The sequence below is a fragment of the Lepus europaeus genome, chromosome 17 (genome assembly GCF_033115175.1).
Source record: "Lepus europaeus isolate LE1 chromosome 17, mLepTim1.pri, whole genome shotgun sequence".
NCBI lineage: Eukaryota > Metazoa > Chordata > Mammalia > Lagomorpha > Leporidae > Lepus > Lepus europaeus.
The window spans coordinates 32,092,629-32,118,330 of record NC_084843.1 but is presented as its reverse complement, the minus strand read 5'-3'; the positions used below and the strand labels follow the sequence as shown (position 1 = coordinate 32,118,330).

The 25,702-nt window shown below is 56.4% G+C and overlaps 1 protein-coding gene across 1 annotated transcript in view; it reads right to left on the bottom strand.

The window, feature by feature from the left end:
• Positions 1 to 2,782: 2,782 nt before the first annotated feature.
• SLIT1 (slit guidance ligand 1) overlaps positions 2,783 to 25,702 on the bottom strand; it is a 162,355-nt gene continuing 139,435 nt past the window's right edge. Inside the window, exons 26-37 of the mRNA XM_062213973.1 lie at positions 18,675 to 18,838; positions 17,030 to 17,154; positions 16,678 to 16,775; positions 13,749 to 13,888; positions 13,522 to 13,615; positions 11,094 to 11,231; positions 7,604 to 7,841; positions 6,152 to 6,282; positions 5,569 to 5,723; positions 4,345 to 4,633; positions 3,794 to 4,005; positions 2,783 to 3,021 (exon numbers count right to left, since the gene is read on the bottom strand). Coding sequence (XP_062069957.1) covers positions 2,783 to 3,021; positions 3,794 to 4,005; positions 4,345 to 4,633; positions 5,569 to 5,723; positions 6,152 to 6,282; positions 7,604 to 7,841; positions 11,094 to 11,231; positions 13,522 to 13,615; positions 13,749 to 13,888; positions 16,678 to 16,775; positions 17,030 to 17,154; positions 18,675 to 18,838 — 2,023 coding nt within the window. The remainder of the gene's footprint in view (positions 3,022 to 3,793; positions 4,006 to 4,344; positions 4,634 to 5,568; positions 5,724 to 6,151; positions 6,283 to 7,603; positions 7,842 to 11,093; positions 11,232 to 13,521; positions 13,616 to 13,748; positions 13,889 to 16,677; positions 16,776 to 17,029; positions 17,155 to 18,674; positions 18,839 to 25,702) is intronic.

Sequence of the window (25,702 nt, the reverse complement as noted above, 5' to 3'; positions counted from 1 at the left end):
GACCGGTGATGTCCCTTGTGGGAGTGAGGGTGGGCAGCCTCCCCAGACATCCGTGTGTGCTGCACTGCGCCCAGGGAGCTGGGACCCCGCTGTCCCCAGTGCCCCCTAGGCCTCCCCTCCCTTCAGAAGGAACCGTCCTTTGCCACTTCAGGAGGACTGGAGGGCTCCAGGGGCAAATGTATGTGTGATGGGTTGTAGCCAGTGTGTGGTCAGCCCAGAAGCCCTGTGCCCTGGGAGGGTGAATGCCAGCAGCACCAGGCTCACCCTCAGCAAAGAAAAAAGACCAGCAAGGCAGAATCTAAGTGAATCAATGTCATGTTCACATGGAAGACAACAGACAATATCAACACACCTGAAACAATACTTCTAGGGAAAGGGCAGGTGTGGCTCCCTCACAGGCCTGTTCTAAGGGTTGATCCAAACAACACTACAGAAACTCCCAACCAAAGGTCACGACCACATAGCATCTGAAAAGCAAAACGAGACACTGGATGTTGACTTTAACATATAAAAATACTATAACAAAATGAAATACAAATATATATTAGAATCTGTAAGTATTCTGTATAAAGAGATACTTTCGCGGTTAGGCTAACAGCAGGCAAGGAGGAGACAAAGTCCGGCCTTTTCCATTTCCGAAGACCTTCGCAGGGAGCCGGGCACCATCACCAGCTTCCTTGGGGCTCGTGACTTCAGCGTGTGGTTAGTAGAAATAGCCAAAGGCGACCGCAGGTGAACTGATGGTCTTTACCAAAAGGGAGGTGAGATGTGGAGGTGACCGAAGAGGAAGGGTTCGCAGGTACCCTCTTCCAGAACTGATGAGCCCGATGTGCACAGACCATGTGGGTGAGGACTTGGGTCCTTAGTGCCCAGTTGGCTGGAGGCTAAATTGCAGGGAGAGTTGATCCTGGGGCACTAGGCTCTCGGCTTCTTGCTGCCCTGTCCCTTGTTGGTCCCAGCCCCCAGACTTGGCCAGGATTGACTTGGAGCGGCCAGTGGGGGTGGCTCAAAGCTCAGATGGTGCTCCCTAAGAACCAGCCCACTGCACCTCCCAGCCCGTTGGTCCTGGGTATCACGTGTACTTCCTCAAAGAGGGAGGTGGCCTCCTGCCAGCCAGTGTCCCTCAGTCCCAGGAACTGGCTTCTCCAGGGAATGGTGGTGGCCAGGGAAGCTGCCTTTCTTGGGGTTGATAAGGCCCAGAACACGTGTCTTCCAGCGGCACTTGAGTCAGTCCCCACGTGGCCTGGAGACCGGGAGACTGTGCAGCCCTGGGAGGCCCAGCTGCTGTCTCCCTGTGGGTGAGGGTGGGTACTGTGGCCTTGCTCAGAACTGCAGGAAGAGCCAGCCGGGTCCCCTGGAGGGGCAGATCCAGCCAGGAGTTCACTTCGGGCAGGGCAGAGTCCTCGTCCCGTTGCAAGGTCCCCAGCGGTACTCACTGGCTGGAGTAGCAGTGTGAGGGAACATACAGGCTCCCACAACCACAGAGGCCCATGCCCCTTGGCAACCAGCATCCAGGGCTCCCTGCACCATCCACATGGGCAGGGCACACAGGCCCAGCGCCACTCCAACCCCGCCTTCTGTTTGCAGGTGGAGACAGCTGGGAAAGGAGGGTGAGCTGCTTCAGCTCACTGGCTAGGCTCAAGACCCCCCCCTGTAGGCTTTCACCGTGCACAGAAGACACAACTGTAGCAGCCACGATCCTCTAGCACTGACACTGATGGGGAGCAGCTAAGCCTGGGAGCGTGGAGAGCCTGGGCTGGGGCCGCCACCCACTCAATGCCGTTGTCTTCCCAAGCACCCTGGCCGCTCCTGTGACAGCCTGGGAGCCACTGTCATGTGCCCACCAGAGCAGAACACCCACAATACCCAGCCTGGGTTACGCACAGACATCCTTGGTGATTCCATCTGTGAAAACGGGTCTCCAACACCGCCAGCCTCCCCTCTGACACCACGGTGGGAGAGACCACATTGCTTCGTTTGCCCTCCCCAGAACCAGGGTGGGGGCACAAACTGGCCCAGAGGCTTCCATGGAGGCTTCCCGACGCCTGGCCACGCCTCCCAGGGCCCTTCCTGCCCGCAGTTCAAAGGGCTCTGAGTCCGGCCTCCACAGGACACCCCTTCACACACACTAAGCAGCCTGCCTGTGGCTGGGGAGGCCCAGGGCACGCCCCTTCTGGGTTTAGCTCTGGAGGCTGGTTATGTTGATTCTGCCAGAGCCAAGAACCCTGCCCTCTTTGGGAGAGTCCCCCTGGCCCTCCCTGAAGCTGCTGAGGTCATCCTGCGACTTGGGGGCTCAGACGCCTGGTCCTCAGAAGCAGCTGCACACCTAGCCTCGTGGCAGCAAGAAGGGTCCGCCTCGCCCTGCGCCGCCCACACTGCAGGCGCGGCCCGAGCCCAGCCGGCCGCCCCAGGAGGCTGGCAGTGCTTCCCAGTGGTCCACGGAGGGCAGGGAGCTTCCAGGGCTGGGACCTGGCTTCAGGCCAGCCTGGGCTCCAGACCAAGACAAGGGTCCAAGTCGGGCCCCTTCTTGAGAACCAGGTGTCGGGCAAGGAGAGGCGCCGCCCTTCTGCGCTTGCTGGCCTGACCGCACGCACACACTCATTCAACAAATATTTATTAAGCGCCTATTTGTGCAAGGCACTTGCGGAGAGGGCGGCCGCCGCCCGGCACGCTAGCCCCTCCGCTCCCAGCTCGCGTAGAAGTTGTAGTCTGCAGCCGCCAGGCCAGGCGCGGAGCGGGCACGGTGGTGGCCCGCACCCCGCCCGGCCCGCCGCCAGCCACGCTACGCGCACAGGGCGCAGCCGCACTTGGTGGGCTTCTCCACCTCCTCGGCAAAAGAGGTCCCGTCGCTGCACTCGAAGGTGAGCTTCCTCCGCTTCAGCCGCAGGCCCTGGCAGCAGCCCGAGCCCGGGCACGAGCCCCGGCACTCCACCCACGACAGGGGGCGCGTGGTCTGGCAGATGGCATAGCCCCTCTGGACCTGGTGAAAGTCCCGGACAGGGTCCCCCCGGCACTCGGACTCTGGATGGGACAGACACCGAGAGAAAGCCTCAGGGCATACCCCGGGCCCACCGCTGCCCCTGGGGAGGCGGGAAGAGATGGAGGAGGAGGGGAGGGAGGGGAGGGCCGGTCGTGGAGTGCTCAGACCCCACCCCTGTTCCCAGCATCCTCCGTCCCCGCTCCCTTGTCCACATGCGCATGCACAGGGCCTCCTTCCAGGCCCCAGTGAGGCTGGCCGGTGAGAAGGAATCCTGCAGCTGCCGGGGCGGGTCCAGTGGCCAGGCAGGGCGGGCACCTCCTCAATAGAGATGGGCAGGCATGCTACAGGGATGGCCTGGGGGACCCGGAAGAGTTAGGCCCTTGAGCGGCTCCCCCCTGCCTGGCTTCCACGTGGGATTCCAGCAGAAGCATCTTGGTCAGGCCAGTCAGGAAGGGCCTGGGAGGGAGTCCCCAATCCTCAGGCTGTGGCTGCTCTGAGGGTCCGAGATGAGGGGGTCAGGATGTGGAGCTTTGGCCAGGAGTCGGTAACCTGGGTGGTCTCTGCTGTAAAGACAGACCCCACCAAGGAAGGGCACAGGCCCTGGATCAGGGAGCTGCAGGGCAAGTTAGGCCCAGAACAGAGAGCCGAGGTGGGGCTCCGTGTCCAGAGGACAGGGGACACCGAAGGCTCCGCAGCAGCTCCAGCTGTGGAGGAGAGGCAGGGAACAAGGAGGGGGAAGAACACCTCTGACTGCTAGAACGCAGCTGGCTGGGGGGCCCCTGGAGAAGGTGTGTCAGGAGGGGGGCCCCTGACCTTGCTCACACAGCTCGCCTGAAAAGCCAGGGTCACACACACAGTGAGCCCCCTTGGCGGCCGAGGCCTGGCAGTGGCCATGCAGGCACTGCAGACCCCCGCAAGGCTCTGCCGGGGCCCCGGCCTGGTTGCACAGGGCCCCCGAGTACCCCTCCTGGCATTGGCAGCTGTAGGAAAGAGCGTCGAGGGGCACACATCTTCCATGGACACACCTGCAGGGGGCAGAGAGAGAGACCGTGAGAGCAGCCTGATCCGAGGCCCTCCCCAAAGCGATCCCACACCTTCTGCCCCTCCACTTCAGGGGCCGAGATTCTGTTCCTAAGATTGAACCCAGCGAGCAAAATGGGCATCTGTGTTTGTCCCCAGGAGGACTTCGTCCCAGTTAACAAAAGCTGAAACCCAGGAACACAAGAGTGAAGCCCTGTGTTAGGCCACCGTTTCCAAGGTGAGTGTTTAAGGACGGCTCAGGGGCAGCCCCTGGCCCCTGGCCTGCAGAACGTCCCAGGGGTTGCGGGTTGGGGAAGGGGCCCCTCAGCCCGTCCCAGGCTCACTTGTGGCCAAGGCAGGGGCCGTCGGCTGGCTGGTCGCAGTGCACGCCCCCCCAGCCGGCATCGCAGTGGCACACAGGCCCCGGGGTGGCATCGGGCTGGCAGATGCCGTGCAGGCAGTAGAGCTTGCGGCAGGGCTCGCAGCCGGGCACCACGCCTGGCTTCATCTGTGTCTTGGTGAAGTCCTGCAGCTCGTTGTTGATGTACAGGTTTCGGATGCAGCCGTGGAAGCTGGTGCCATTGAGGATCTGCCACAGGCGGAAGGCGGCCGAGTTCACATCCACGGGCATCCCTGGGGGGGTGGGGGGGAGCAGAGCTGGGCTGAGTCAGCCTCGGCCAGGCCTGGCCCCCACCTCGGAGGTCCAGTGAGCAGCCCCAGTGTCCCCTCTTGCCCCTGGCCTCTGCCCCTGTGTCTGCAATCCGGAGCCGAGGTCCTCTGCCACCTTGGAGGGCCCACATTCCTTTTCCAGAAGCAATGGAACAGCTGCTTCCTGTGGGATTAGAGCTACAGGTGTGCAGTGTGGCTCTGGGGCACCTGTTCCTCACCCAGGGTGGCTTCCTCCCCTCCGGGACACTTGCTCCCAGAGATTCTACCCACAGCAAAGTCCCTGGGGCCTTGAACTCATGGGTATGGCACACTGCCGTCTGCTTTTGTGGGCACCCCTTCATAGCAGTCCTCTGAGCACACTCAGTGGCTTGCCTGCAGTCCCAGCACTAGTAAGGAGCAGAGCCAGGGTTAGAACCCAGGCTCCGGTCCTCGAGTCTGCCCCTCCACAGTGTCCAGGATGTCCAATGCCTGCTTCAACCCATCCTACCAGTTCCCAGGGGTGCTGAGCAGGGGCCCTCTGGCTCGCCAAGGCTCTGGGCCTCTCTGAAGGACCAAGATTGGGAATGGACCCCAAATAGTTTAGAGGCCCCTCTGGCCCAAGGCCAAGAGGAAAGGTGCCCAGGTGTGGCAGGCAGCTGGGAACGCTCCAGGCCCTCCCCCAGCCTTGGCACAAGCAGGCCCCAACCTTCCCGGTCACTTTGGGCTTGGCAGAGAACAGGCAGCAGAGGATCGTCCGCTGGCAGCCAGGCCGCTCACAAGGCCCATCCCCTGCTCTGCTGGCATCACCCCGACCCTGGCTCAGTGCCCCGGGCATGAGCACTCCTGGTCAGCCTGATGCCACTGAGCAGAAAGGGCCCCATCCCAGGACAGCTGCAGCCTCCCGCGGGCCAGATCCTCACCTCCCACATAGAGGGGCGCGTCACTGTTGAGCGTGTAGTGCTTGCCGAAGTTATCCATGGTCATGGGACTGCCGCCGTCAATGGAGAGATTCACCATCTGGTCAAAGGTGACCAGCTCAACGGTGTGGAACTGCCCATCGTTGATCGTCTCGGTGCTGGAAGAAGACGAGGCACCCCCGCCCCAGGGAGAGTGCCTTGGTGTGGACCCTCCTCGTCATGGGTCCCTAGGGTGCTTCCCAAGGGGCTAGTTCTCTGTGGGAGAGGCCCGGGAAAGCACAGATTCCTGTGGCCCACTGCAGCCCACTGCCCTTCCTTGGGACTCCCTGGGGGAAGGCTGAGACATTTAGGGTAGGGGTCTCCTCCTCCCCACTCAGGAGCCTGCTATGACCCTGGGGTGGGATAAGGAAGTGGGGGCCACTGCTCAGAGCCTCAAGCCCAAGCTGGGGTTAGACCTGAAGGTGCCCAGACCCTTGGTACTTGGGTGGCCCAGGTCTCTAGCAACCATCGGCTTTGGCCCAATAGACCCGGGCCCCTGGCAGGGCCCCGCCCTCTGATGCAGCTGGTGGGCACGAGGAAGCCCTACCTGTATATGGCAGAGCTGGGGTAGCTGCCCGGGTCATAGCTGACACGCACATGGCCCTGGTACAGCTCAACCGCGATGTGGTCGTTGTCCCCGTTGTACAGCAGGATCCCATTGTCCTCTGCTGTGGAGACCTGATGGGCAATGGCACTTTCTCTCCACCCTGCCCCACGCAGCAGCAGCACAGGCTGGGAGGTGGGGTAGATGGGGCACCCCGGATCGGAAGAGAGATGCTGTGTGCAGAGCTGCTGTGCCCTGCCTCACCAGTCTGCCCAGGGGCCACCCCTCCAGGAGAGGCAGACACAGGCTGGCAGTCCCTGGTTCAAGTTCCAGCCACTGCCAGCCTGGCCAGAGTGGGGCAGAGAGGGCAGAGGCGCCAGCCGAGGCCTGGAAACTACGCACTGGGGGAGCAGGCCGGGGGTCCTGGGGCAGTCTGCCCGGAGAAGAAAAGGGTGACTGGGACCACAACCTCTTAGGTGGGCTCCAGGGAGCTGTGCACGGTGGGAGCTAAGGAGAGGACCTTTGGCACATGCCCCACCTCCTTGGATTCAGTGCTTGGTCCAGGGAGAGGCATGTGACTGAAGCCAGGCCAATCAGAGCTTTCCCTGGGATTGTGGATTGTTGTCTAATTAGAGCTAGCAAGGAAAAGCCCCTAGAACACTGGCGATGGGAGTTCCTGGGGATATCCAGACAAAGTAAGGGTGTGCCTGGGGCAACGGCGGGTTAGCAGTTTGGTGCGCTGTATTTTATCGAGCAGTTAGGGTAGCTGTTGTCTTGCTGTGTGGACAATGTAGGTGGATAGGACTTTGGAGAGGTGATACAGGGGAGAAGAGCAGAATGAGCATGTTCGAGAGGCTGAAGGGTTCTGAGAAAAAAGGAGAAGAGGACAAAAGAAAAGGGAGAAGAAAGATGTGGCGTTTGTGATCAGGAATGGAATTTCAGGGAAGGACAGAGATGACTCGGGAGGAGTGCGTGTGCTGTGCAGCCTACGCCGCTCTGCGCCCCTCCCCCTTGGACAGCCGGCAGGGTAGCGCTACTGCCCATCCCATGGGGACCAGCCTGCTTTCCTCCCTCGACATGATGTTCTGAGATGACACACGAGACAGCAACAGACAGCTTACGGGCCCCAGGCACCTCTGGCTGCAGGTAAAGCCCATCTGCAGGGCTGGAGGCAGAAGCTGGGGAGCAGCGGCTGAGACAAGGGGCGGGGGGCGAGGACCCTGGCAGGCTTGGCTTAACGGATCCAGGCCCTGTGGGACCACCTCCGCCCTGCCCTGTGTGCGACTCAGTAGCTGTCCCACTTGTCTTACGCTCAGCCAAGCTGGCTTCCCGATGCCCGCAAAGAGCTCTGACTCTGACACAGCCCCTGAGCAGCGATGTGTCTGAGTGTTCTGAGTGATGCCAGGGGCCCCTGCTCCCGAATCCCCTCCGCGACCAGGCCCCCTGGGCGCACACCTGCAGAGTGATGTTGGCGCGTGGCCAGTTCTGCAGGTCGGTGAACTGCAGGTAGGTGTCCCGGTCCACAAAGTTGACGCTGAGCAACTTCTCACACTCAGGGCCGCCGAAGCCCGGCAGGCACTGGCACACGGGCCGGCTGCCCTGGTCCACACAGTTGGCCCCGTTCTGGCACTCGGTGCCCTCACAGGGGCTCCTGGGTGCAGGGGGTTGGGGCGGGATCTCGCAGAGCTGTCCGCTGGGAGGAAAGGACACAGGTCAGAGGGCAAAGGTGAAGGAGGAAGGGGGCAGTGTCCTCTCGCACGGCCCTGTAGAGCCATTCTCTAAACATGGCAGGAAGGTGCAGCCTCCGGGGGACAGAAAAGGCACCCAAGGAGCCATTTTCCATGAGAACTGAGAGCCACAAGGACACTGAGAAATTAGTGTGGTTCCTGGACCCACAGTGTTGACATTTGGGGGCACTTGTCAGAAATGGAAAATCTATGGAAACTGCTTTTTAACCACATCCCAGGTGATTCAGGAAGGTTTGAGAAACACTGCTCGTGCCAACAACTCTGCAAAACAGGTTTCACAGAGAAGAAGAGTGTGACATAAGACTTAAGCAGAAAGAACAAACACCCACATTACTGAAAGCATAAATAAAAGAGAGGACTTAACTACTAACCTTACAGAAATAAAAAGATGTATAAGGCCACACTACAGACAACTGTGTGCCAAAAGTTAGATGACATAGATTAAACGCACAAATTCCAAGACCCAAACAAACTACCAAGACTGACAAAAGAATAAATAGAAAACCTGAATAGATCCATGGCAAGTAAAGAAATCAAATTAGTAATCAGAAAACTTCCCAGGCCCAGGTGGTTGTGCTGGTGAATCCTACCCAACATTTAGAGGAAAATTAATGAATTCCTCACAAGAAAAGGAGAGGACACTCCCCCGCATTACCCTAACACACAAACAAGACGAAGATAGCACAGCAAAACTACAGACCAATATCTCTAATGCATATTAGCAAATCAAATCCAGCATGAAAAGGATTCTATCACAACCATTTGGAACATCCCCCAGGAATGCAAGGTTGGTTTTAACATTTGAAAATCAATTCATGTAATAAATAAATAGAACAAAAACAATGATGCAATCATTTCTACAGATGTAAAAATAACATTAGACAAGTTCAATATCCCTTATGAATAAAAAACACCACACATACCAGCAACAGAAGTGAACTCCACTGGAACTGGTATTGTGGCATAGGGGGTAAAGTCACTGCCTACAGTGCCAGCATCCCATATGGGCACTGGTTTGAATTCTGGCTGGTCCACTTCTGATCCAGCTCTCTGCTAATGCACCTAGGAGAGTAGTGGAGGATGGCCCAAGTGCTTGGGCCCTTGCCTCCATAGTGGAGGGCTGGAAGAGTCTCCTGGCTCCTGGCTTCAGCCTGGCCCAGCTCCAGCCATTGCAGCCATTCAGGGAGTAAACCAGCAAATGGAAGACCCTCTCTGTCTCTCCTTCTCTCTCTCTCTGTAACTCTGCCTTTCAAATAAATAAAATAAATGCTAAAAAATCAAAGTTGTGAACTCCATCAGTCTAATAAAGGGAGCCCAGCAAAACCACACAACTAATATCACATTTTTTTTTGACAGGCAGAGTGGACAGTGAGAGAGAGAGAGAAAGAAAGGTCTTCCTTTACCGTTGGTTCACCCTCCAATGGCCACTGTGGCTAGCATGCTGCGGCTGGCACATCACGCCGATCCAAAGCCAGGAGCCAGGTGCTTCTCCTGGTCTCCCTGCAGGTGCAGGGCCCAAGCACTTGGACCATCCTCCACTGCACTCCCGGGCCACAGCAGATAGCTGGACTGGAAGAGGAGCAACCGGGACAGAATCCGGCGCCCCGACCGAGACTAAAACCCGGGGTGCCAACGCCACAACGGCACCGGCCGAAAATTATCATTTGAATAAACAGTGCTGGGACAACTGGATATCCACATGCAAGACAATGAAGTTGGACTCCTACCTCACACCACATACAAAAACTAAATCATAATGGATCCACGGTCTAAATGTCAGAGCTAAAACTGTTAGGCTCTTAGAGAGCACCATAGATATAAATCTCTGACTTGAATCAAGCAGCGGTTTCTTAGATATGACACCAAAAACATAAGCAACAAAAGAAAAAACAGATAAACCAGACATAAAAATTAAAAACTGCTGCTTCTATGCACCAAGGGACAATATTAAGAAAAGACAACACATAGAACATGAGAAAATATTTTCAAATCATACATCTGATAAGAAACTCATCTATCAAATATAAACAGCCCTTAAAAATCAGCAATAAAAACACAAACACCTCAAATAAGAAGTGGGCAAAGGACTTGACTAGAGATGTCTCTAAAGAAGATGTAAAAATGGCCAAGAAGTACATGAAAAGAAGCTGAACTCCATTAGTCATCAAGAAAACAAATCAAAACCAACAGGAGATGCCACTTCACACTCACTAGGGTGGCTAGAGCCAAAACGACAGGTAAGTCTTGCCAAGGCTGTGGAGCAGTTAAAACCTTCCACCACGGCCAGTGGGCATGTGTGATGGCGCAGGCTCTGGAAAACAGGTAAACACGGAGTTACCATGTGACACAGCAGGTCACACCTGGGTGTACGCCCTAGAGCACCCAACACGCATGTCCACATAAAAACCTACAGAGGTGGTCCTAGCATCAGTATCCACAGCAGTGGAAACCACCTAACTGACGAATGGATGAACAAAACACAGCATCTGATTCACAGAGTGGACTACCACTCAGGAGTGCAGTGCTGGCGAACCTGGACTTCATGCTCACGACAAGCTAGCCACAAAGGACAGCACGCCGTGTGACTTCATCCTATGACACGTCCAGAACAGGCAGACTTATAGACACAGACATCAGCAGATTGGTGGCTGCCTAGAGCTGGGATGGAGGAGGGGTGGCAGTGACATTTAAGGGCTTTGGGGCTTCTTTTTGGGATAATGAAGATGTTCTACAATTGACTGTGGTAATGGATGCATAAATCCAAAATACCCTAAGAGCCATGGAATTTTATACTTTATCTGGGTAGATTGTATGGTATGTGAATTTTATCTAACAAAACCGTTTTTTATAAAAATGACATAAGCAGGGTGTGGGAGGTGGATGGCCAGACTTCTCCAACTTCCCAGGAGAACCAACGTGGGAAGGTGGTGACCTTCAGAACATGTCTTCAGAGGCTCGGCTGGGCAGGTAGTGATGAGGCACCATCCAGCAACCACCTCCCACCTCCTCCAACAGGTGACGGACCTTCTGCCTGGGCTCTGAGCGGTTACAGGATGTCCCCAAGGCCACGCAGCTGGTGATTGGCAGAACCATAGCGAAAACCCCGGCATCCAGCTCCCAGGCTCTGACCCTCACCTCCCCCCAGTGGGATCCTGCCAGCCCAGGAGTCACTCCTGGCACATCCAGGGGCTACGCACCTGTAGCCCTCGGCACAGACACAGGTGTAGCTGTTGACCTCATCCACACACTGAGCCCCATTCTGGCAACGATGATCCCTGCAGTCATCCTGGTTCTCACTGCAGTTGTCACCTGCATAACCCGGTGCACACTCACACCTGGGGGGGGGGGGGCAGAGTCAGTCCCTAAACTCAGCCCAGAGCCCAGGTGGCCAGAAGTGCACACCAGGGCCAGGGGCTGCACAGAGACAGAGGACCCCAAGTCCCAGTGGGTCTGTGGGGCCCCAGTCCCTTGGGAGCCTCTTCTACGATGAGAAGAGAGCTTGTGTGGACTCGGGATAGGCTGGGAGCTGGGTGGGAAGAGCCACCGCCGGAGCCCCACCCTCACCACCAACAGCACATCCAAGGGCGACCCTCAGCCCCTTCCCAACCGCTCCTTCCTTGCTCTCCCAGGATCCCCCAGCCCCCGGCTCTGAGTCCCATGGGCTCACCCATCCCCCTTCTCCCAGTATCCCGGCCTTCTGCAGAGTGAGTGACCCCAGGCCAGCCCCTGGCTTCTGTGCCTCACTGTTGTCTTGAAAATCCACTTGGTTAGCCATTTCCCTATCAAACAAAGGGTCGTTCCTCCAGCCATCTCTAGGCCTGGCTTTGCCAGATGCTATCTGTCCTGCAGGCCAGCACTCTAAGCCTACCCGACCAGGCACATCCCTGCCTTCTTCACACCTGCAGATTCTGGGGTACCCTTTGTTCCCACCCTGCATGGTCTGGCTAGGCTAAGTCAACACCTCACCTCCTCCAGGAAGCCTCCTGTGGATATTCTAGCCCTCACAGAGCAATTCCTTATCCAAGCCCCTTCCAAACTCCAAATGCCACAGCTCAACCACACAACCTAAGCAGATCAGGGTTCTTGCCTGATTACACTCACACTTACACATACACACACACACACACACGTTATGCAACAATACTATCCTTGCTGTGTAACATGGTGTGTGGCTCTCTGATACTTTGTTTTATTTTTTAATTCAATTCACCATCCATGAACAGGTCTCCAGCTGCAATCTGAAAAATGTTGCAGTAGCTGAGCCACCAGCACTCATCATTCATTCATCAATGACTGTGCATTGAACACTTGCTGGGTTCAGGTACAATGCCAGGCGCAGCTGACTGTGTGTCAGCTCCATCTTCCCATGGAGCACGCACAGTGTATAGCAGGCGGCTGTGCTGCAGCCTGGGTCTGACTGTGCTCATCTTCTGTGGCATGAGGGGCAAGTCCGGCAGTTCCAAAATGGACAGTATGCCAGTCTGCTTCATTCCACCCTCTGCAGCTCAGCCCAGGAGCAGGCACGTGCCCGGGGCTGCAGCCGCCCACCCTCCCCACACGGCAGCTTGCCCAGGAGGGTGGCGGTCTCCAGCATCTGGACAGAGGCCCCGGGCAGCCTTGAAATCTTGGATGTGGGCTTCCGGGATCCCCTGATTCCACCTCCTGCCCAGGGGCCACAGGCAGCTCCACCTAGACGGTGAGCTCCCTGGGCGACGCCATCTCCAGCCCAGCCTGAGTCCGGCTTGGGTCCCAGACACAGATCCCAAGCAGCCCTGCCCTTCGCACTCCTTGCTGCTCTGACCAGTGGAATGGGAGATTCCAGAACTGAGGCTGTGTTTGCAAAACTGCAGATGGGACCAACGTTCTTAAACCCCACGACCTTCCTTCAGCAGTCTTCACGGGACAACGCCCTTGCACAGATTCCAGAAACAATGATGAGAATGCTAATAAGGTCAATGACCCCCCACCAACCCACCCACCCAAACCTCCCCTAAGCAGGCTCTGGAATTCCACACCTCCATGTTGTGGTGAAGTCGCCGGAGGCAGGTGAGCGTATGTGACGTGCAGGTAAGCACATGTGATGTCACTTGCTCCCGGGACCTGGGGCAGCCCCGGAGGCACACAGGTTCATGCTTGTGCTGCAAAACCCACCTGTGTGCACAGCAGCAGGGAGCAGTCCCAACTGTGCACAACCCCCTGCCAGGGATCCCAGCTTTTCACACCCGCACATTCGCGTCAGGCCAGATTTTGCCATCAGATGGGCTTGGGGTTTTCAGAGTTCCGCGGGTTTCATAACAAGGGATGAGGAATTGGGGTCTGGTAGGACGAATGCTATTGACCGAGCACTCATCAGAGGTCACACGTGGGGCTTGGTGCCTGCATTTTCTCACCGCTCTCTGCGATCCCAGCTTGCAGATGAGAAAACAGGCTCAGAGGGTCACACAGCAAACCCAGGTGCAGCCGCCCCGAGCTGTAGCCCACCCCCTCCTGCCCTGACTCCCAGAACCCCTGTGCATCTGAGGGAAGCCACACCCACAGGCAAGTGAGGAAATAGGGCGGGGAGGGGGCGGAACCCAGTTTGACTTGGCAGTCTGTTCCCTGGCCCTGGAGATGGGTGACACCGACCTGGGCCCATCCGGGGTGCCCACACACTGGGCCTCGTGCTGACACGGGTTCAGACCCGGCGAGCAGAAGTCCACCAGCTGCTCACAGGTCCTTCCTGGGAGAGAATGGAGCTGCTCTGCTGAGCTCGGCCAGGCAGCTGGACCCAGCAGAGCTCCTGCAGACATGAAAGCAGGCCCAGCCCACCCGTCCACCACAGGGGCTCCGCGAGTTTGCCCTGCTCGGCTTACCCACATACTGCAGCGGGCACTGGCAGGTATAGTTGCCCACGCCGTCCACACAGACACCCCCATTAGCACAGGCGTGCTCCACGCAGTCATCTGAGTTTACCCCACAGGTTGGCCCTTCGAAGCCAGTGGGACAGGTGCACCTGTGGGAGACAGGGAAGATGGAGAGGCATCTTCTTGGGGCATCAGTCATCCCAGAGCTGTGGGCGTTGTTCCTGGCCACGCCCCTTCTAGGCGCTGGGGAGGTGAGAGCTGAACAAGAATGGCCCTGCCCTCATGGTCCAGTGGGGAGGCAGAGACAGACGACCACGGGAGGGCTGTGAATATCAGGACGATGTGAGCAAGAAGCCAGTGAGGGGCATAAAGGGACACAGTGGGAGTGGTCAGGGCAGGCTTCCTGAAGGAGGTGATGGGGAGAGCAGGAAGAGGCAGCTGGGGCAGAGGGCTATGCAGAAGCCTGAAGGAGCAGCAGCCTGCTCATCCTTGTAGTAGTTCGGGAGGAGACTTCAGGGATGGGGGGAGAATGGAGCTGGGCGAGGGAGTGGGCACCAGGCCGGATGCCCTGGAGATCAGCGAGCTTCAAACAGGAGCGTGCCTTCTCCGGAGATGTGTGGACCAGAGAGAGAAGTCAGAGGAGGTAGCTTCCAGGTGGGCACCTTTCTGCACAAGCTCATCCCAAGACTCCTGCTCTGGGACTCCTGGTGCCTGGGGACCGTTAGGAATACCGCCCGGGGACCATTAGGAATACCGATGTTGAGAAAGGAAGCGGGCAAGTGCTTTGGAGGGCTGAGAGGGCTCAGTTCTGTGCGTGTAAAGTGACTGCAGGGAGACCTCATGGACTTGTCAGCCGCGACAGCCCTAAAAATAACGCTGACGACAAGTCGCTCCGGAGATCCTGGCCTGTGAGCTGGCAAGCATTTCCACGAACTGAGTGGCATGGCTAAAATAAAACCCCTTCTAATCCCAGCGCCTTATTTGTGAGCACAGACTCTCCCAGTGTTTCTATCTACACCAGCAAAACAGAACAGAAATAGAGCAGCTACGGCGCCCCTCCCACTGGGACAGTCACCCACTGACACGAGAACCAGTGAGAGAGGGCAAAATGACCAAAAAAGAGCCCCAGCAATGCCACAAGAAGGAAGAGTGTATCTTTATGTGTAATAGTCATGATCACCAATCGCACGTTAGCACACGGCTATGTTGCGACTGTATTGTTCTCGGCGACTGTGCTGACAGCTCAGGGCTAAAGGGACTTTCCCTCGCAGGCCAGGTCACCAAGAATAAGAAAAAATCTGGGAAATTTAACATAGGTACCCATGTTGGTGGCAGTGAAGCTGGGCAGGTGTTCTAGAAAAAAAGCTTCTCCGGCATAAAAATAGATTAGAAGAAAAATGGGGGGGGGGGGGGGAGTGTGAAATGGAAACACAAGTTCAAGTGCAGCGAAATGTATGACGGTCCCTGCAAAGCTGTTCGGGTCATTTTTAAATGGCATCAAACTGCTGTGCCATTCCAAGCCGGCGGCAATGGGGAAGGAGCGACTGAAAGCCATGGTTTCATGTTTACTTGGTGATAGCACTGGCAATATCCGGGAGATGGCTTCCTTTGCAATGTGAAATTGCTATGAAACATCTCCACTGCCAATCTAGGGACACGTGAGGAAGCGCGAGCTTTAAGAACTTGTTTTGGGGATGTGAAGTCCTGAGGCTTGAAAACCCCTGTTGCAGGGCCCGTCCTGAGGTTGAATGTTTCCTGCCAAGGCTTGGGGGATGGGCAGCCGAGGGGTTTTAAGCTGGGGGTGACAGGAGCAGCTTCCCATTCCAGGGGGCAGGACAGCAGCAGGGTCTGCAGATAACAAAGGAGGCCCCGGTGAGCCTCAGGTCCAGGGGTAACTGGGGAGGCGCCCCCCATCTCGGGACCCAGTCTGTAAGGCCTCCAGATGCCTGTACATCCTGTAGGGGCCCTGGCTGGGGACTTTAAGGAATGAGGAGATGGCTTCGCAGGAGCTGCTGGGAGCCTACTGTCAGGATGCGTTGCCAAGGCGACGCCGGGAGGAGAGAGAGGCCATTTAGTGTTTTATTTTTTGCATCAGGTAATTTGGAGGAGCAGAGAGGCGGCTCTGGCCACCTCTGCCAGTGGAGTCCACGTCATCTTCTGCAGCGCCCATGTGCTTGGCTGGCAATTTATTTCCAACAACTGAACACTGCGCATTCCTTGACAAGCTCTGGGAGGGTGTGAGGGGGTGCGTGTTGAGGTCGGGGACACAGCTTGGATGCCACTGTCAGCACTAAAATGACTTAGGAGGTGAGATCCTTAGGCCCAGCCCTTCCCTGTACCCCAGGAAATGGGCTGATCCCGGTGGGGCCAGAGTGAGTCACGAGATGCAGGGAGAGGCAGGGGCCCTCGGGGGAGTGACTAGGACTTGGCCCCACCTCTGGGCAGACCTCACCCACCCAGCGGCAGCCTCAGCTGGATGGGAGGCGCTGGCAGCACTGGCATAACCAGCAAGCTCTTCACCTGGGCTTGGAGGCCTCAGGGGTCACTGGAGATTGACAGGAGTCTCAAATGCCCCAACTGGCCCTGGCCTCATATGCCCTGGGCCATGGATTCCCAGTGTCACTGAAGGACTCGTCTGGCCTGCACCAGGAGACAACAGGGCAGCTCCAAGCCCCAGCTCAGCCCTCTCCCACCCCACTGTGAGCCTTTGCACTGTGCCGCAGGCCAGCACCCTGGCCTCTGTTTTCAGCTCAGCTGGCAAGAAGGGGCTGGCCTGGGACACACAGAGGCCTCTGGCTGTGACTTGAAGTGTGTGCCTGCTCCCCCGAGCCCACCCCATACCGTCCCAGAGCACAGGAGGCCTGGGCCATCCCTGCTGTTGGGGCCACCGGCACCCAGACAACCCCCCCACCAAGGCTCCAGCCCTCCCGGGACTCACGTGAAGCCGGCATCCTCGCCCTCCTGTGCCTGGCAGGTGCCGCCGTTCCCACAGGGGTTGCTGGAGCAGCTGTCCAAGGACACCTCACAGTCTCGGCCCTGGGAAGAAAGTCAGTGAGATGCAGGGGGGTTAGCGCAAGACGGCCAGCCCCTGCGTGGTTCGGCCTCCCTGTCCTAGAAGTTACTTGTTTGCTCATTCATTCATTCATTCATTCGATAGGTCACTGATTACAGGTTCACTCAGTGCCTGCCCTGAGTCAGCTTAGCAAACACAACAGACATAGGCAACCTGGCCTGGCCCTGGCCTACAGCGCACAGAGGAGCCCTCCCCTCCCGGCTCAGCCTGCACTCACCTTATAGCCACTGGCGCAGGTACACCTGTACCTCTCAAGTACATCATTGTGGCAGGTGCCCTGGTTCTGGCAGGGGCTGGACAAGCAGGGGTCACACTTGGCCTGGACAGCCAGGGTTGGGGGACCTGCGACAGACACGGTGTTAGTGCAGGGAGGAGGCAGCGGCACAGGACTGGACACAGGGACCCCCATGAGGCCCTGTCCCCAAGGACACTTTGCCCCTCCCTGTATTTCCTTTGGGTCATGTTTAGCCCCTGCACCATCCACCTCTCTGGCCCCCAGACCCTCCTCTGTTAAATGGGTTCATCACAGCCCGAGCCCTGCATGGCTGAAAGGACCAAAGCAGCAAATCTTGGCAGGCGGCAGGCGGGCAGTGCACACAGGTGCCAGTGAGGGCCCCTCTTACTGAAGTCGGCTGACTTCCTGTGGCCCCTCAGCTCCTCCGGAGACAACTTCCCCCAGCCTGGCCTGGTGGACTAGGATATCGGAAGCCGGCCACTCCCCTCCACTCCCAGAGGGCACATCCCGCCCAGCACCATCTGGCTCTGCATGGAGGCCCCACCAGAGAGAAAGGTCCATTTGCCTTAAGTTGCTCCTCTCCAACCTGTGCCAGGGGAGGCCCCGCCCCCGTCACCTCCCTGGCTGCAAAGGTGGACGGGGCGCTGGCCGCTAGGGGCTTTAGGGTCCAACAAGGCCAGGCCAGTGGACTCGAGTGCCAAGAGGCAGGAGCACAAACAGGAATGTGGAAAAAAAAAAAAAAAAACCCTTCTCAGGGAGAATGCAGGGGGATTTCTGGGGTCCTGGTGGGTTCTGTTGCTTGATGCAGGCAGGCACAGTTAGCGAGCACAACACACCATCGGCTTGTGAGCTGTGTGCTTTTCTGCACACATGTTCGATTTCAACACAAAGTGGAAGCACAGAGCCTCTTCCTGCCAGCACCAGCCCCTGCCCTGCAGTAAACACGAGCAAATGTTACCGCTGTGACAACATCCTGCACGCGGGTGGCCCGAGGCCTCCTCATTAACCTGTGGCTGTCACTTTCATTTCCCATGGTGGCTTTTGAGCTAGTAGGGGGCAGGGGCCAGTACCCTGTGGCCCTCCCCCAACACTCCCCTGCACACAAGCTGGGCCAGAGGCAGCTCCTCAGCCACCTGGCTCTGCTGGGCAGGGCCTCGGGGGGCGGGGCACCGGCCAATCAATCAATCCCTGGACAAGTGGTTACAGATGCCCAAGGGGCGGAGCCTCCACCACATTCCTGCACTGTAGTCTGCCATTGTCAGGACGGCAGCCGGCAGCCGGTCTGCCAGCTCCAGCAGGGATGGGAAGGACCGGGCTCCCAAGCGCTGCACTGCTGCAGGACTGGGCACTGCCATAAACACTGCTGCTATTTTTACTTTCCCTACATAATCACAGGGGAGGATTAAACCCCTGCTAGCCTGAGACTTTTCTGTCTGGCTCTTCTCTGCGTTGCATGCAGGACCAGAAGGCAGCCATCCTACCAAGCAGCAGGTGCCTTGTTCCTGTCACTTGACTCCCCACCCAGCGGTTACAAGGACACAGGAGTGTGTGGAAAACCCTGCCAGGGTCAGGTGAGCCCGGCGGTGGGGGTGGGGCCAGCAGCCAGGGGCAGGGACACTGGGCTCACCTTGGCATTCAAACTTCTTGGCGGGCGTGGTGAGGAGCAGCTTGCCCTCCATGTGTGGGGGCCCAGCGCAGCGAGCAATGCCAGGTTCCTTATAGCCAGTCTTCACCCAGCTGGAGAGCCAACGGAGGTGGCAGTCACAGTACAGGGGATTGGCACCAATGGCCCTGGGGCGGAGGACGGAGACAAGCAGGCATTTCAGCTTCATGCGCCCCTTGGGGTGCCAGGTGCTGGCAAAAGTCCCAGAAGCCCCCATTTCTGAGGGTTTACCAGTTAGCCCATATGTGAGCATTTCACATGCAGTATCTCACTTGGTCCTCACCACACCCTGCTGTTCCCATTTCATACGTGCAGAAACTGAGGTTCAAAAAGGCCCAAGAACTTGGCCAATACCACACAGAGAAAGGGGGGAGCTGGGATTTGAACCCAGGCTTTGGGGGCCAGAGCCCATGGCGAAGGCTCTGCCTGCACAGGTCTGGGTGAGAGAGCGGCCAGCACCCAAGCTGCAGTATATGCCTCTGGGCCTCTCATCAGCTGCAATCTGCTTTCCTCCACCTCAGAGGCATGGGGGACTGAGCCTCACGAGGGCTGATTGGGGTCCCACGGCCAGGCAGCCCCTGGTTCCACAGAGCTGTCTGCCTCGGACGCCCACACCTTGTCATTCTCCTTTTCGTTTTTTAATCAAACAAAGCACATGGGAGTGCATTCGCGCTGTGAGCCCCTTTCGAACACTGCATACAAAGCAAGTGTGGCCCCACGCCGCTCTGGAAATGCACGCAGTGCCACGGAGCTGCACACTGTACACAGGCTCACTTCATATTTCGCGACAACTTTTTCTAAGAGAGCATTGCTAGGTTACCAGCGGGGTGCAAATGGTGTAACTCTTGCTGTGATTTGAGTATTCATCCCTCACTCAGGAATGGAGTCCTCAGTCTTCAGCTCATGGTACCAAGAGGGGGGGACAGTGCTCGGAGACGGGGCCTTCGGGAGGAGAGGGTTGGGTCCTTGGGGTGGGGCCCTCAGCACGGCCTCCTGGTGGCTTAAAAGAGACAGGGACTGCTGTGCCCCCTGCTCCTGGCCACTTGCTGCTCTGTGCACACTGCCACTCAGCCAGCAGGGACACCATCCCCAGACACTGAGGCAGTGGGGCCCATGTGGGTTTGGGCTGTGAACTCCAGAACCATGATCCAAAGCAAACCTCTTCCCTTTACAAAGCCTCAAGTTATTTCCTTAGAGAGGCGAAAAGCAGACCACACAGCTCTGAGGGAGGGGAACTGGGCGATGCCTATCGAACTACAAATGCAGCTGCCTTGGCATCCAGTGATCTGGATCTCACAGATACACCCGTCTGAGCACAAAGGCACTGGTACCACAGTGGGCACCAGTTCAAGTCCCAGCTGCTCCATTTCCGATCCAGATCCCTGCTAATGTGCCTGGGAAAGCAGTGGAAGATGGTACAAGTGTTTGGGTCCCTGCACCCACATGGGAGACCCAGATGAAGCTTCCGGCTCCTGGCTTTGGCCTGGCCCAGCCCTGGCTATCATGGTCATCTGGAGAGTGAACCAGTAGATAGAAGATCTGTGTGTGTGTATGTATGTATGTATGTGTAATTCTAACTTTGAAGTAAATAATTTTTTTTTAAGAGGAGGTTAGGTCAGGGGCTCTGTCCTTGTGGACGGGTTCACGGTATTGAGGGGGTTGTGAGCTATCTCACAAACCCCTCCCCCTACGTGTCACGCCAAGCAGCAGGCTGCTTAGCACCAGACAGCGGGTCTCAGAAATCGCCCAGGGCAGCCTCCATGGACCAACCTTGCTTTGTCAGGGTGGGCACCCTGTGGCTGCCCCAGGGAGGCCGCCCTGACTTGTTCGGGCCAGCACTCTGCCCTCGGCACCCACACCAGATGCCGCCAACACTTGGATGGTTGGCTGGGCAAGCTCAAAATCTTCACTAAACCACAGCAACAGACACGGAGATGGGCAAGATGCGAATCTGGGGGAAGAATGGGGACAAGGTACTCAGTACCTCGTGCCTAGAGTTCAGCAGTCTCGTCGTTACTTTGCAAACAAGGCTGCGTGGCGTGAACACGAACGGGCATGGGTGTTAAGTAGCCAATGGATGCACTGCGCTCCCATCTGTCGTGGGCAGTGCAGAGGAAGGGGTTCTCATGCGGGGTGCACGGCCTGCTGCAAACTGCAGCAGCTCTGAACAGGAATCCTGCCAAAGTAGCCTGGCTGCTTCCGCACAACCTTACAAAACAGGCTGCGCAAGACACAGACTCTGGCCCCACGCAGCTGCTCTCCGCTCGCCCCAAGAGCCTTGAACAGCTCGCTGAACACTCCTGTGATTGGATAAGACCCTTCACTCTAGAGAGGTGAGAAAGACCAGCATGTACAACCTACGATGGGCACCCAGGGGATAACGCAGCCCGGGAAAGAGAGCAGGCTCAACCTCGGCCTGGACTCAATTCTCTCTCCTTACTGCTGAGAGCCTCCATCCTGGCTCAGGGACGGGCTGGACCCCTCCCCTTTCGTTGGGCAGGACCAGGACCCCACAGAGAAGGTCAAATGCTTTGATTGTTTTGAAGCTCTAGTGTGTTAAATAAAAAACAAAGGCTTTTAAACTGAGCAGAAATACAAAAATTGTGGCACATTTAAAGCGTTTGCATTCATCAGATACATATTTTGTATATCAATAACAAGTGCAATATAACATGATCCTGTTATTCAAGACCAATACAGAATTTAGTCTAAATATATTTTTATAGTGCATTGCAAGGAGTTGGCCCGGTAATTTATTAGGAACGGTTTCTCCTTTCAGTCCTGTAACTCAATAGGAAAAAATGGCAGAAAGACTAACTCTGAAGCCATGGCAAACACAGTGGGGGGATGGGGGGTCCTCAGCTCATCTTAGGATCTCCATAATCCCCACACCAATGCCAGTCCAGCCCCACACGGGGCAGCGAAGCGCACCACAGTTCTTAAGTGTCCCTTCCCAACTCTTCATCATAAAACGTAGGGGGTAAAGGCCCATAAAGAACTATCCAAACATAAACCTGGCTGAAGCCACACTTGACTTTCTTGTTTCTGTATCCAGCAGGTGCTGAGCTGGCCCTGAGTCCACCATTTCGAGCTGTAATGTATGCAAAGGCTCAATTTCCGCAGCTGAGAACCATCTCCCCCTCCCGGGCAGTGTCTATAGTTCCCTTTCCCAAGGAAAACCACTGTGAACTCAGTGGGGAGTGGCGAGCCACAGGCCCAGCAGAGGCCTAGTGGGCAGGGGCCAGGCCACTCATCAAACTAAGAGGGCCATGGATTCATTCGGGTGTGCACCCCCGCAAAAGTACGAATAACCTTGCGTTGTTGATTTTCGGCATGAGTTGGGAATGGCCAAAACAGTAGCCATGTCTGCTCATGCCAAGGCCCTGCTGGGTTTCTATTTATGTAACCTGGACTGAAATAGCCTTCTCGTGGCTGTGTCGGGGTCACCAACTTTGGAAGTCAGCATGCACTGAACTCTTGGAATCTCCTTCACCAGCGCACCCTGTCCTGTGCCCATCCTAGTCCCAGTCTATTTGTGTGCAACACCGTCTCCTTCTCCAAGACTCGTATTGGAGTAGAGGCAGCTCCCCGTGGGCAGGGGCCACAAACCTGGGCTGTGCCGGGGGGAGACCAGCAGGCAGCAGTAAACGTCTGCTGGACGAATGCCTGCCTGAGTGCCCAAGAAAGGCACAAAACAGCGCAAAGGGAATCCAGGAGGAAAGGGATCATCTCTCACCCTATAAATGGAACTAATTAAATTACAGTGAACTCCCTTGTGACTCCTGTGTACATATTTGTACATCATTAAAACCAGAGTGTATCATTTTCTTATTCTGCATCTTCACCAAATAATAAATTACAGTGTCATAATAGTCATCAGTATTAATTACTCGCTCTTCCATCCTGTGGGAATGGCACAATTTACTTACTCATGTCATATTTACTTTTCACACCTGATTCTTAATGAATTTGGAAAGCTAACTTTCCAGTGCAACACCAGTGCTAAACTGGAACAATGAAGAATGACAGTGGGGAGCTTTGGCATGGGATCTGGCACACAGTCGATATTCCTGGATGGCTGGATGGATGGACGAGCAGATGCATGGATGGCTGGATGAGTGAACAGATTTAGGGATGGTTGGATGGATGGACAAATGGAGGAAGGGAGGGATGGATGAATGGATGATGGATGGATGGATGGATGGTGGGGCAGATGGACAGATGGATGAAAGATGGGCTAACTGTAAAGTAAACATTTTTTTTTTTTTTGACAGGCAGAGTGGATAGTGAGAGAGAGAGAGACAGAGAGAAAGGTTTTCCTTTTTGCCGTTGGTTCACCCTCCAATGGCCGCTGCGGCTGGCGCATCTCGCTGATCCAAAGCCAGGAGCCAGGTGCTTCTCCTGGTCTCTCATGCGGGTGCAGGGCCCAAGGACTTGGGCCATCCTCCACTGCCTTCCCGGGCCATAGCAGAGAGCTGGCCTGGAAGAGGGGCAACCGGGATAGAATCCGGCGCCCCAACCGGGACTAGAGCCCGGTGTGCCGGTGCCACAAGGCGGAGGATTAGCCTGTTAAGCCACGGCGCCGGCCTAAAGTAAACATTAAAATAGACAACAGCAGAGAGCCGTGAGGGGATTGAAGCCCCTGGCAGTGAAGAGCATTCATAATCACTAGGTCATGTTCAAACTCTAAGGGACCTTAGAAATTGTCTTTTTCACAGGGGAGAAAAGAAGTCTAAGGAGAATATATTACCTGAGATCCCGCTGCACATTGATGGTGGGACAAGGATCTAAAGCCCTGAGTCTTGATTCTTAGTGCAGGGGTTGAAATGTGGTGATCTCAGCTTCCACCACACCCTTGTCCACACTGCCCCTCGTCCACACTGCCAGCAGACAAGAGAGGCCCTGGCCAGCGTCACAGCGGGCAAGGGGACCGCACAGGCACACGGCACATGGCACAGGCACACAGTATAGGCACACGGCACTGCGGGGAGCCGGAAGCCGGAGGATGACTGTCGGCTGACCCTGACTCCTTAGGGAACCTTGGGCACGTTCCTCCCTACGAAGTGCATGTGGCCGGAGTGAATGCAGAGAATCTATGCCGCTCTTTTATATCCCTTGACTCCTTCCAAGTGTTCGACAGATCCTACAAGCAGCAGCAGCAGCTCTGGAGTGCAGCACATGGAAGTGTGAGTGCGCATGCGTGTACACGCCCTGTCGCCTGCGCACATGCACACACACCAGACTGCAGTGCAGACACACTGTCCAGGCCACAGCCAATTTCCACCCCACACCCAGTGCGGTAACAGCAGCGCTGATCCACAGAATGGCTTCATAACAGTGGGCGGTTTCTTTCTCATGGGTGCTGTTTGGTAGAGAAATGGGGCCCAGCTGCAATTAACAGGCACTTCTAATTGCTAATGAGGGGGCCTTGCTCTGCAACTACTGCTGACGGCATCTTTCCTTACTGGTTTATTTCCTGTCAGTTGGCTCTGGCCTCAGGTCCGAGGTCACTTTCTCCTAGAGAAAGTCTGAATGTACAGGTGAGTGCAGACACCACACTTGGCTTTGCAGCTTTAGTTATTGTTTGAAATGCATTTTCACTTCCCCTCAAAAAACCGTGCCCCTAGATTTTGAGCACGCACTCGCGTGGTACTCGCGTGGCACTCGCGTGGTACCCACTTCCCAAGGGGAAGGAGGGCAGGGGGCCAGCCGCACGTTAAATCCCAGGCGTGAGTGCTACCGTGAGGGGGTCTCCGAGGTGGGACAGGTGACCCAGATGTTTGCAAGCGCCTGGCAGGGAAGGTGCAGAGCCCAGGCAGACAGCTGGCTGACACCCGGCTACGCGAGGGAGCCTGAGCAGTCCCCAGACAGCGGCGGCCCGAGCACCCCACAGAGACAAACTCTCTGGAGAGCATCTCCAGTTCAGGTCCTCAGAATTCCTAGAGGCTAATATCCACAGAAATGAGCTCGCAACACCCCAAGTTACCAAGCACAGGTGCAAACGAGCTCCTGTGACTTCAAGTCAGCAGGAAGAGACAACAGTGGCCCTGCCTGGCCCTCGGCTGGAGTCACCCTCTCCAGCCAGACTCACTCCTGCCTCCCACCCCATCGGCCTCCATATGACACTCCTGGTTGTCCACAACTCTTCTTTCAAAGCTCCCTGCTGTCCACAAAAATCAAGTCCAAACTCCTTAGCGTGACACAAGGCCCTTCCCAACAGGACTCCAAAGTCCCTCTCCAGTCTCATCTCTTCCCACTCCACATTTTCCTCCCCTAATACCCTTTGTCCTGGGCTGGATGACACAGCACCCAAGGCATGCCCTTGGCTTCCTGCCTCTGTGCCTTCACACATGCTGTTCTTTCTTCCTGGAATGCCCTTCCCTCCTCTGCAAGTGGCAAACTCCTCATAGATGGCGCCACCTCTGTGAAGCAAGGGCACCTCCTTGGAGTCAGTCTCCACTGCCTTCAAGCTGCTTGATAACATCCCCAGTAGCCACAGAGGCCGGAAGTAAATTCTAGTAAATTCTTCTGCACTTGACTCATTCTGTCACCCAGGATGTATTTATGGAGGCCACCGAGTACAGAACAAATAGCAAGCTTTGGAATCAGACACGCCTAGTTTAAATCCTGCCTCTCATATCCTAGCTTTATGGTCTAGAGAAGCTGCTTAACTGTTCAGAATCTGAAAACTGGAAGGTGGAAACAATAAATCCTGCCACCTAGGACGGCCCCTACCTCTCCCATACACATGGCAGACATTGCTAATCGATCACCACACTCGTCCCACGGAGTCCAGACTGGCCCTGGAATCTTCAGTACTGTGCTTGGGGCACTTCCTGCCAATCAGAGGGAGCTATGCATCGCACAAAACTCACCTCCTGGATCAGTCACAGAGTAAGTGAGTCACCCAGATAAAGCCCACAGCATGGCATTTGACCGGAGCAGATCTTCCAAGAGCGGCACCCACCCACTGTTTTATTTCCTCAAGTCTG